Raw genomic sequence first — 12,565 nt, forward strand, 5'->3', positions numbered from 1 at the left:
ACTAGGCACAGTAATTCGGCGTTGTGCGTCCATGGTCCGAGGCTAACGTCGATTTCTGAAGCTCTGAAGTGTTGCATTGTGGGTAGCTCTTTCGTAAGCTATCCCATAGTTCCCAACAGTCTCCCCACGCCCCTTGGAATTCTGGGTTGATCATTATTGTCCGCGGGTGGTTCTGGAGTAAATGTCATCAGTCATTCCTTCCCCTGAAAACATCCAGCTTGACAATCCTTTCGTGCTTTTTCCTGGATTGTCTGGCGACGCCATAGCACGGCAACCATGGAGCCCATTCAGCTTTTTTTTTTCAGCAACCGTTATGTGTTTCTGGATTGCCCCGCGGAGGAGAAGAGGCGATACTCCAGCGCGCTACACAGCAGCATTCACTTGCTGTTTACAATGATTAGAGAGATGATAAACCGGTCCCGTAATCTGTTAAACCGTTTAACTGCGCGAAGAAAACTGGCAAATGAGATGACGGTTATCTCTCCCCCTCTGTACTGTCCGCTGCCTATCATGAGTGCCCCTGGCTAATCGCCGGGGGCGACGCAAAAGCAAAATTGAGATTGACTCACTTTGGGACTGAGTCAATCCCTCCCTTCTTATGGGTTTTTCTTAAAAATGAGTCAGTCCTGCCCTAGAATAAGGGTCAAGGTTTAGAAGGACCAGGGGTGTTCAGAGGCACAGCTGCTCCGTGTCAGTAATTACAGGGGGTGCCCCTGCAACAAACCCCACCATTGCCTTCCCTCCTCCCCAACCCTTCCTGGGGCTGACCGTGGCAGTGTCCCCCCACCCCCCATTGTGTCATGAAGTTATAAAGAATGCAGAATAAAGAAACAGAGATTGTCGTGAGATAACAATGAGGGGGAGGCAAGCCTCCCCGGGGCTATGACATGTCCCAGGCAGTAGTCGGAATCTTTTCTCTTTACACAGGAAAGGGGAGGGGGCTGATGGAAGCGGCTCAGCCCCCAGTTGCTATGATGAGACAGTTTACCAGCTTCGTGTAACCATCTTACTGGGAGTAACTGGGAGTCATTCCCACCGTTTTTACCCAGGCGCGCCACCGGCCAGCCTCAACCTGAGGCCCAGCCAGGCGCACTCACGGGCTGATGGCGATTGACGGATAATCAGTCCATATTGTACCGTCTACCACCTGGGAGAGGCGGGAGAGGAAGTGGATACTGCTCTTCACTGCTGCAGATCGCGTCTACCCAGCACGCAATTCAGTACACATAGTGGTGACACTGAAAGAAGTTAAGAAATGATTTCTTTCCCTTTTCTTTTTCACGTGGTGGTGGTGGTGGTGGAGGAACTGAAGGAGCTATTCACTGAAACCGCTGCCAGACACCTGTGATTTGAACTACAGACATTGGGAGCTCAGCACAAGGAATGCAAATAACTTTTCAAAGACTGCTGTGACTGTGGCGTAAGCTCGCGAGTCCTCAGTACCGCCTCCATCCATGTATTGTCATTTGCAGTCTCGTGCTTTCCCGTTACCTTGTCACGGCAGGCGCTGTGTATCCTTGGAGATTTTTTTTCAATCTTTGGCATTCGTGTTCTGTAACGGAGCTCTGAGTAGCAACAGATTTTGTCTCCCCATACACGCGATCAAGATTCTAGTATTTCCCATACGGTCCATGCCTGAGCTTCTTTTTGGAGTTTTGAGACTGCAATCCGCCACCCGTTGTGATCAAGAGCTCCACCGCTGGGCAAACAGAAATGTAATTCAAAGTTCGACGGGCTTCTTCTGTTTACACTGCCAGCTGATCCGAGTTCAGACTGCTGTCCAGAGTGGTCAGTTGGTGGCACTGTGGGATACCGCCCGGAGGCCAAGAACGTCGATTTCCGTCCACACTTAACCGTAATCCGATATGTTAATATCGAATTTTAGCGCTACTCCTCTCCGGGGTGGAGTACAGAAATCGATTTAAAGAGCCCTTTATATCGATATAAAGGGCGTTGTAGTGTGGACGGGTACAGTGTTAAATCGATGTAACGCTCTTTAAATCGATTTAAACGCGTAGTGTAGACCAGGCCTGTGTGGCAAGTCCCTCCAGCACTCCTCTTAAAGGAGATTGCCATCTGGAGGAAGCACATTCATTGACCATGTTACCTTTCCAATGTGAGGGGTATAGGGGGAGGCAAAGTGCAGCTCCCTGGCCTTTTCTTGTCACCCTCATTCTGCTGTGGCTCTGCATGGATCCCAGTACCTGCAGAGTGCTTTCTGCAGTGTTGGGAGAAGAACGTTACATTACTCAGTGAGATGGCTCCCTCTTCCATCTGGGAGGGGGATGATCTGAGGGTAGAGGGTCCCCTCTGTGCATGGATCACAGTAATGGGCCAAATCATTCTCCCTTTCTTTTTCTGTAGTTCACCTGTGAGAGTGCTGGTTGGGAGCTGTTCAGGATTTGAAGTTAATGGATGGACAATTAATAGGAAAACACTTGATTCCCTTTGATTTTTTGTTTTCCTATGTGTTTCTAGATTCTGGCTGCAGGTCCTTAGCTGTCCTCTTTGAAGGAGGAGTGATACAAAGTATGAACTATCCTGAGCCCTACAACAATCTGGCAGACTGTCACTGGATTGTTCATGCTCCAGAGAACCATGTAATCAAGGTACAATGCAGGAAGGTCTTACACCTTTCATTCTGTGCAGATCATTTCTTTTGGAAAGAAATAAGTCATACACTAAGCACTGGCAACGAAAGCTTACTTTAGTTGCACCTTCAATTCTTGTGTTGTGCTGCTGGGTCCAGTGCATGGCTGTTACATTCCACCCCAAAAGCAGCAGTATTCTCATGATATTTCAGATTTGTTATAACCGTAACAAAGTTTGGAATCATTTAGACTTGGCCTGCTTGCACTAGTTGGAAACTGTGGATCTGGATCCAGGTCTAAATGCAGATTTCTCCAAAGTTTTGGAGATGTTTGAATTGGGTGTTTTTGGTTCATTACTAATGTAAATTAAAAGTATATTTCTCTTATTAGCTATGAACATAATGATTTTCCTCCTATTAGCCTTTTGTTGAAGACAAAACAGAGCATCAGTTTAATATCGCATAGATCTTCTATCAGGGGACTGTATCCTGTCCTTAGAGGAGCAAGAGGATCTTAGAGGGTATTAAAGATCAGTAATCTGTCTTCCCATCTCTTGCTACTAGCTCTATAATCTAATTCTTTCCTTTTTCTTTTTAAGCTTACATATGAGTATTTTGAAATAGAGGAAAATGAAGACTGCTCCTATGACTCTGTAACAGCATATGAGGATGCAACAAAAGAGGAGGAAATAGGTTGGTTTTTTTGATTTTCAATCCAGGTCATTAATTCAGACCTGGCTTCTTCTGTTCTCATTTTGTATCTCCAAACACTATAATTTAGCAAGTTAAAAACTTGACAGCCTGTAAAGCCAAGTAACAAATCAAAAAAGAGCAATTCCCCTTTACTGCCACTAGATGCTGAACTGAATACTATTCTCAGCATGGTACACACTGACATTTTTCACCACTGATCCTTTTCAGAGGAACATTATCTACTATCCATTTACTTTGATAGAGAAACATATATCCAAGATTTTAATGATGTAGATATTTAAATTGTATGCTAAATGCAATGCTTAGGAAATACTGCCAGATATTTGTTTTGCAGCACTGGTGTTTGACACATTGATTATACAAAACACCTGAGGTGACCTAAGTTCAGTTTGCTTTTCAGGGGCTTGTTGTTCTTCACTATCCCTGTTGAATATTGGTGTAACTCTCATTAACTTCCCTGGAATTGCTCCTGGTTTATGGCAGTGTACCAATAAGTTAGAGGAGAATTGGGCCCAAGGACTTGTTCTTTGGTTTGTCCAGGGCTTGGAATACATAATAGGCCCAATTCATCCTTGTGCTGGTGCTAGTATTGGAGCAAAGCCACAGGGGATATAGCTTATGCCTCCCTTTATTCAGGGACTGCTGGGGACCAGTTGGGACCTTGGTGGTTTAAGGAAGTCCTCAGAATTGCCTTAACTTGCACCTCCCGCAATGGCTTCCATAGGCTGTGCAAGAGTACAGGACTGCCATGGCCAATGCCTTGCCACTCCAGCCCGTCTTATCAATGGGATTGGGTGAAATGGGATTCCTGCATCAGGGATATTTCCCAGGATAGTCTTATGGTTACTTTCAGCCCCTTTGTGGCAGCATAGCAAGGCTGAATTCACCTTTAGGCTTTGATTGCTCTTTACTGACCAAAATTAGCTTTGTTTGGAAGAATCTGAAAGCAGCTGGAGAATGTTGTTGTACTATTGGGGGCAGCTTTGTGTCTTTGGAAGGTAACAGTAGTTTTTTTGAGATGAGAAGGTGCAAGGAAGAGGGACATCGAATATCTAACAGTATGGTACCATTTGTAAATAACAAATTATATTCATTTTTGGTAATAACTTGATCAGTTAATGACAGTAGGATGCTTGGATGCAAGGAAAGCCAAATCCCCAATGTATTACTCCCACAGTTGTGAAACATGATGAAATGGACACAAAATACCCACAACAGAGCTGGCAGATATAAATCTATGAACGAATGCTCCACAAATCCTCATCTTGATAGCTGAGGTTAGACATGGACAAAGATCTAATTATCCTGAGACCTGGGAGGGATCTGAAAACCTAAACCCAAAATTGAATTTTGCAAATTGCTTCTATATTTATGAACCAAAATCCTGGATCCAAACTCCTTGGATTTTTGGGAAGCTCGGAATATTGTTGCTGAGTTTCATGAGAGATCTTTTTAACATATACAAAACTAGGTTTCTTTCCGATCATATCTGTGTTTTGGAAAAAGTGTGCTTCTTCTTTCCTCCTTCCTTTTTTCTTCTGTTGCCAGTAAAATATATGATAAGAGTTATATTTAATCATTTGTAAGTCTTGGGTCTGTCTTTAGCTAGGTCTTGTGGGTTTGCTGTCCCAGCACCTGTTTTGAGCATGTCCAGCATGATGCTGATCATCTTTCATTCAGATGAAACCGAGACCTTTGGGGGATTCCGAGCCACATTCTCCTTCATTCATGTAACAGGTAAAAGAGTTGAAACATAGTGTATATGTGACAGCCTGCTTTGCCTTGTGGGCAGCATGGGGGCTCTGCAGTGAATCTTGGTATTTCACCTGGTTTTGCTCTGGGTAAGTCTCCCAGTAAAACATAACTGAAGATTTCCATCATCAGATGTTGTCCCCCTGTAGATAGGTTTCTAAAATCACAAGAAATTACTAGTTTGTCTCTGCGACAATACCAGGAGTAACTTCATTTGAAATGCACTAATATGCTATTTTCACTTGCTAGATTTAAACATATCAGATCTGAACAATGAAGCAGCCCTTCCTGAGGGTCTAAATACCACCACAGAAATTCCAGGTAAGTCAGCCTGTGATACACCTTCTTCAGTGGGAATGTGGGTCAATTTGGGTGGGAAGGAGGGGAGAAGAATGGCTTATGATTGTACCTTGAGTTGCTCCAAGATGCTCCAGTTAAGAAGAACTAAAGAAATAAAGGTGTAAAGAAATAAAGAGTTGGCTTTAGAGTAGTAGGGCCTGATTCTCTGGTGCTGCACCTTGTGCAGTCACTCACACCAGTAAAAAGTGGGTTTAAAATGTCACTATTTTGATTTGGTAACATTTTGCAAAAAAACACTTCGTACTAGTGTAAATGATAACACCAGGCACTGGAAAAACGTGCCTGTACTTTTAGAAATTGTCTTTTTACCCCTAAGGGTTTATAGACTGGGATGAATCCTCAATTTACTGCAGACCTAAGGCTAATTAACTGTACTGTAGATGATCTTACTCTTATAAATAGGCTCTGTTTCTGCAATGAACATCTTCTTTTGGCAGTGGTGTCCCTACACGTTTTGATGCATTGCAGTGGGGGGAGGTTTAGGGTTAGGAAAAAGGTTGTTGAGGTAGGCTACCATCACAGTAAATGCAGTCAAGCAAATGTAAACTCTGTCCCCAACTGAAAACTGAACTCTCCTTGAGTATATAAACCCTTTCTGTTCCATATAACAGATGACATCTGTGGAGTGCCTTCAAATCAGCCCAGGTTTCTCTTCAGTAGGATAATGGGTGGGGAGGAAGCTGTGCCCTACTCGTGGCCTTGGCAGGTCAGCATACAGATTTCAGCCGAGCACATCTGTGGAGGAGCAGCTCTTACCAAAGAGTGGGTTGTCACAGCTGCTCACTGCTTTAATTATAAGTAGGTACACGTGGGAAGAAGATACTATAAGATTTCTGTGGGGAGTTCTTTATCACAAGATGTCATGTACAATGTGATGTATGTGTTTGGATTTTGTTCTATTAGATTGGTGTAAAGCATGGGCAGCTAACATCTTCTCATACAATTAATTTGACACTAGGGGATACTGACAAGATTTATAGTCCCCAAATCTATCTGCCAGCCCTGGGGAATTCCTCCCTGATTGTCCTGTTCCTCTCCATAGCATGAACTGTCAGGGCCCATCCACAAATCCAGAAGATCCCTCAGAATCTGTTTAGACCCTGGGATATCAACAGGAGGCCTGGTCTATCTGCCCAGACGGTTGTGATAGGCTTGTCATTATTAAGAAGCTCATAAACCCACAGATCCTACTCCTTGTTACCAGTGTTGGGGAGGAAACTTTTATGGAAGGAGTTAATCATAGACCTGGGCAGCAGCAGCTCCCTCTAAAAATATATTTTCCAATAAATACTGTAACTCTCTTGAATGTTTTCTAGATCATTTGTAATGAATCTTATATGACTGTTGTCATTTTCTAATTTAATGAAAAGCACATATAGATCCTCCTGTTCTTACCATCAGTTTTTCTTTCCACAGCAGGGGCTCTCTTTCTGCAAGAGCTTCTTCTCCCAAGGTTGACCCTAGAAATTCTGGTCCATTTTCAAATAATTTTGAGATTGTCTTTAAAGATCAGAGGTCAAATTTTCAGAAGTGACTCAGGCATTTAGGGTCCTAAACCCCACTGATTTTTTTTTAATGGAACTTAACTCTGAACTGCCTAAGGTATTTCTGAAAATGGGACTTAGGTGGCTTTGGAAATTTTACCCTACGTGTCCTGATTTGCATTATTTAAAAAAACAAAACAAAAGAAAACAACCCTATGAGAACTGTGGTCAGAGGAAAATTCTACTTTGCATGATCTCATCCCATCAGAATCTTTATATGGCCTCTAGTGGTTCTGCATTAATTGATTTAGTCAATCCTTCAGCGTTTTTATTGTCTCAACAAAAAGAGAAACAACTGTAAAGGGTATGACAGAGTTTTTCTGTTGTGTTTTTTGATCTCTGTGATTCTGTTAATCATTTTTAATTTTTTTTAATGAAAAACTGACATGAAACTAAAAAAATGGTGTTAAGTGTTGGTTTTGTCCCTAGCATGTCTGTGTCCTGTTGCTTCTCTAGATGCTTTGCATAAGAATCAGACCCTGCAAGCTCTTTTTTCCTGGCCCAAATTATTATTTTGCCTAATCACACTGCCAAGTTACGGGACTTGATCGTGCTGCTACTGAAGTTATTCCCGTTGATTTATGGGATAGGATTGGGCCCCTGAATTTTAATCTTAGATTCTTAAGGATTAATCATGCCAGAGATTGTTAAATAAACTTCATGGTGAGAACAGCCCTGAGAATGTTCCTGCTTTATTCTTCTTCTTTAGGGAACAGTACAGAGATTTATGGATGGTGGTTGCTGGACTCCATGATATTACAGAGCAAGAGCACAGTCAGGTATTATGAATTAAATCTGGTTTGTACATTAAATACTTCTCACTAACTGGAGCCTGGAGGATGCAGCAGATTGTTGAGCTGCTGCACAAATGTTAATGGAGGCTACACATGCGCATGAGGAAGTTTAGGTGCCAGCACAGAACTTGGAACTGAGCAGCTGTGAGCCCCAAACTCTGAGCACTGCTCCCAACTCACAAGTGTGCAGGGTGCAAAGGGGGAAGCTCATGGTGGAGGAATGGCTCAGCCACAACTGCTCCAGTATCTTAGCTCTACATTCTGTAAGACCTGGTGATCGTTGCCAATACAGACGCTGTCTGTTGTCACAGAACAGCGGCAGTTCAGTTTGTGTGCAGCCCTTCCACATCCCATTCTGCTGACTTTAGTTCCTAAATATCCTACATGTGTATCCCTTACCTATCATGACAAGACCGCTGCTTTCAAGCGGTTAATCAGTAATAAGGCTACATTTTAGTCATGGATATTTTTAGTAAAAGTCATAGACAGGTCACAGGCAGTAAACAAAAATTCATGGCCCGTGACCTGTCCATGACTTTTACTATATACCCCTAACTAAAACTTGGGCCAGGGGACTGTGGATGTCGGGGAGATAGGCTGGGGTGCTGGTTGGTGCTGGTCTGGGACCCCCTCATTGGTGCTTGGAGAGTGGGCTAGGCGGTGGGGTTGACAGGCTCCCTACCCGGGGAGAGGGGCAGCCAGGGGGGCTCCATGCTCTGCTCCTGCCACAAGCACTGGCTCTGCAACTCCCATTGGCTGGAAACTTCAGCCAATGGGAGCTGCAGGGGTGGTGCCTCACTGGCCATGCTGTCTAGGAGCTGCAGGGCCATGTTGGTGGGAGCCGGGGAGCCCCACCCCCCAGGTAAGCCACTGCAGAAGTCACAGAGGTCATGGAAGGTCACAGAATCCATGATTTCCATGACCTCTGTGACAGACATGCAGCCTTAATCATTAATAATCTTGGTGGTTCTTCATACACCATCACCAGAGCTCCAGGCACATTCATAAAACTGGAATGATTTAAAGCACCAGGCTCCCAGATCATTTAATGAATTGCTGTGTCTTCCCTTTTGCAGAGAAGATCAGTGAAGCGGTACATTATTCATCAAGATTTTAACAAGATCACTATGGATTCCGATATTGCATTATTGCAATTGACTGAGCCCCTGGAGTTTAATCACTACGTGCGTCCAGTATGCCTGCCTGAGAAGAATGAGGTGGTTCAGCCTTCTAGGGTGTGCACCACTACAGGGTGGGGTACTCATAATGAAGGTATGCAAGTCTTTTCATTTCATGGGGCTGTGCATACTGCATACTGCAGATATATTTTAACAAATACTATAGGGCACATAAGACAGCGAATCATACCTTTATTTGGCTCCTAGAAAAGTAATTTGTTAATTGGGAATTGTTCTTGATTACATGGATGATGAGGTGTGAATGGGGCATGGTAAGAATCAGATATATTAAAATGTGGTACAGTCTGCAGAAGGGGAGTACTGGAAACATTGTCACTTGAAACATTTAAAGATAGGACAAAGCATGACAGAATGTCTAGTAGAGAGCAATCCTGCATTGTCAGGAGGAAGGGCTTGGTGATCCCAGGGGTATTTTTCAGCGCTCGTGTCTATGGCAGGAGGTAGATATATGTCAGTGTTCATCACGGGTCTGTGTTTTTGCTGATTTTAAGATATTTTTCATTTCAAGACAGAGAAAAGTCCAATAAACTTCAGCAGCTGGAAGTACCAATCCTAGTCTCCGAGACATGTGAGAATTACTATGTAAACTATCCCAGCAAGGTGACCCAGCGGATGCTCTGTGCTGGATTCCCTCTGGAGGAGGGAAAGGACTCATGCACAGTAAGTTAACACAAAGTGCCACTATTGTACTTATCAGGGAACTGAAAAGATCTTTGATTCTGACATAGGGAGTGCTGAGAAGTAAGTGGAAGGGTTTGCTTCACTGTGGACAAAAATTACTTACCTGGTACAATGTGAAACAATTTGGCGTTCCAACAGTGCCATCAGCTATTCATATTACACACCCACTCACATACCCCCAAAATGGCACATCTTAAGCCTTTGATAAAAAAGGTTGAAAAGAAATGAGTTAAGTATGAATCAAACATATGAGTCAAGATTTGTCATGGCAGCATATTGAAAAGGCAATGTTAATTTGTAACATAAACTATTTTCTCTTACCATGTAGGGTGACTCGGGTGGACCATTAGTTTGTCCTTCAGAAGAGTCAGGATTTTACACTCTGAGTGGACTAATAAGCTGGGGCTTCGGTTGTGGAAGAAAAAACTACCCAGGAGTATATACAAACGTTGCTGTTTTCATTGACTGGATCAATCACTACATTAACAATACTGGTATGTATTGGGTTGGGTGGGAGAGAAGCCGCGGAGTTTGCTTTAGGTGCCCAGCCGGAGGCACATTAAAAGGGCCTAGTCCTTTTCAGAGGGCAGGTCCTTAGCACTTTCTGAATGGCAGGCCCCTTTAACATGTCTCAAGTTAGGCACCCGGGAACGGAAGCACCCAAAATCAGTAGTCACTTTTGAAAATCTCAGCCTTGACTCTTCATCATATATCAGGGTGGCCAAACCAAAGCTCATGAGCCACATATGGATCTTTTAAAGTTAAAGTACAACTCACAGAGCCCTCCACACCCCATTCTGGATGGGGGAGAGAACTCTGAGCATCTGCCCAGTGGGAGCGGGGCTCTCGGGGCCTCTGCCCTGTGGGCCATGCCTGCCAGGGCTTGGGGCTTCAGCCCCACTGCGACTGAAGCTCTGATGCCCAAGGTCCTCCCCTTTAGTTAGGGTGACCAGACAACAAATGTGAAAAATCAGGACAGGGGGCGAGGGGGTAATAGGAGCCTATATAAGAAAAAGACCCCCAAATTGGAATTGTCTCTATAAAATCGGGACATCTGGTCACCCTACCTTTAGTCCAGGCAAGCACACCCTGGAGGGCTGAAGCCCTGAGCCCCGACAGGCGCACCCTGAGCCCAGCTCTCGAACTTCTGAAGATTATCGTATGCAGCTGGGAGGGTCAGTAAGTTTGGCTGCCCCATCATATATTATTATTCTTACCTTTGATTCTATTTCTTCAAGTCAGTAGTGTGTTTCATTAATCTGCTTTGCTTTTCCAGTTTTTTGAAATGTAATGACACTAGATGACAAAACAATTTCAGTGGCATCTCCATTTATTCCAGTGTATGAACGTATAGTCTTGACAGGTTAGTTGAGAACCCTTGGCAGTTTTCACCAGGGAATCTTTTAAAAGTTTTTCCAGTTGTCATTTTTCTAGATCTACTCAATTTCGTGCTATACAGCTCAAAAGACCAGTTCTAACAGGCCTTGTTGTAGGGCACCCCCAAATAAAAAATACAAACTTAGCATATAAGTCTGTCAAGGAAAGCAGATTTCTCCTCTGTCAGTAGGGTTCCAACAGTGTAACTGCTGGCAGAATTTGACCTATAGTGTGTTAATCTGTCTGAACACTTTCCCATACAGTAAAGGCCAAATTCCAAACTCATTGATAGTCTGAGTCTAGCTTCAGTTAAGTTACCCATTGTTTAACCTGTGTATTTTTGGGGCAGTCACACGTTACAGGTTAACATAATTTCAGAAATCTGCAGGTATTAGAAGGAAGATAGGAGAGGGAGGGAATGAAATGAATGTGACACTTGTGAGTCACGTCACTCAGTGAACTATTGGAAGGTGCTCAAATATGACAGTGATGAGGGTCATGTAAGAACCTGTATTGACTAAAATAAAAGGGCTAGTTTTCAGGAGCTCCCGCAGAAGTCAATGAGAATTTTACCATCAACTTCGATGGGAGTAGAATCAGGCTCCAGCTTTTTCAATTCGAGATCTGTTTTTCAGGTACAGAAGACATAATTGTTACAGTACTGGTGGTCTTGCATTTTACTCAGTAACATGAATTGAGTGGGACGGTATCTCTTTATGGGCCAGATCATCAGCTGGTATAAATTGGAGCAAGTTTGTTGACTTCAGTGTAGGAGTGATGATTAGTGCCAGCTGAAGATCTTGCTGCAGGTGTCTAAACTTGTTGTGATAGCCGCTACAGCAAGGAAGCTGAGTTAGAATGCAGAATAATCCACTTCTCTGCCCCATGGGGTGATTTTTTTTTAGCAGCAATTTTTAAATTTTGCAATACTTCTGCTAGTTAAGATAATTTAACATTAATTGCCAGTCTTGGTAACATATTTAACTACAGAAATTCTTGCTGAGAGCTTGTTTACATAAAATATAATCAGTATAGAGCTGATGCAACAGCTTTGCTCTCTGTGCTGTTCACTAATATGAATGCATTGCTACCATATGCAGGCAAGGCATAAGGATTTCCAAACTACTCAAACTTTCAAGACAACAGCTAAATTCAGTGAAGATCTGGTGCCTCGCATCATCTGCTCCAGCAGTTCTGCCTTCACAATGAAATTCGCCATGACCTCTAGCGACCTTACTTCTGTGACTTCTGGGTGGTTTACAGTTTTCCAAGTAAAGATTAAAATTCCTTTGAATGTGGCTTTTGGACATTAAGCTCCTCATTTTGTATTTAGAAAACTCAGTGGATCTGTAAGATAAGGGATGCATTTCATGGGCACATATTCATTTTAATCCCTTGCATCTTTTTAATAATATCAACATCCTGTAAATTTAGCAGAGTTGTTTTGGAGGGGTTTTTTTGGTACATTTTACTGGGTCTGATTTGTTTACACCAGTTTAACTCCATTGATTGTGATGACTCTCATCAGTTTAAGTGAAAGGAGAATCAGGTCCA

General features: G+C 43.2%; 1 protein-coding gene across 1 annotated transcript in view; it reads left to right on the forward strand.

Moving 5' to 3' along the window:
* Positions 1 to 12,122, forward strand: part of OVCH2 (ovochymase 2) — a 30,146-nt gene extending 18,024 nt beyond the window's left edge. Inside the window, exons 12-21 of the mRNA XM_032788230.2 lie at positions 2,479 to 2,609; positions 3,190 to 3,283; positions 4,910 to 5,041; positions 5,306 to 5,377; positions 6,028 to 6,214; positions 7,670 to 7,739; positions 8,831 to 9,026; positions 9,462 to 9,613; positions 9,963 to 10,128; positions 12,112 to 12,122. Of these exons, the coding sequence (XP_032644121.1) occupies positions 2,479 to 2,609; positions 3,190 to 3,283; positions 4,910 to 5,041; positions 5,306 to 5,377; positions 6,028 to 6,214; positions 7,670 to 7,739; positions 8,831 to 9,026; positions 9,462 to 9,613; positions 9,963 to 10,128; positions 12,112 to 12,122 (1,211 nt within the window). The remainder of the gene's footprint in view (positions 1 to 2,478; positions 2,610 to 3,189; positions 3,284 to 4,909; positions 5,042 to 5,305; positions 5,378 to 6,027; positions 6,215 to 7,669; positions 7,740 to 8,830; positions 9,027 to 9,461; positions 9,614 to 9,962; positions 10,129 to 12,111) is intronic.
* Positions 12,123 to 12,565: the final 443 nt, after the last annotated feature.

This window comes from Chelonoidis abingdonii, chromosome 4 (assembly GCF_003597395.2).
Source record: "Chelonoidis abingdonii isolate Lonesome George chromosome 4, CheloAbing_2.0, whole genome shotgun sequence".
Classification (NCBI taxonomy): Eukaryota; Metazoa; Chordata; order Testudines; family Testudinidae; genus Chelonoidis; species Chelonoidis abingdonii.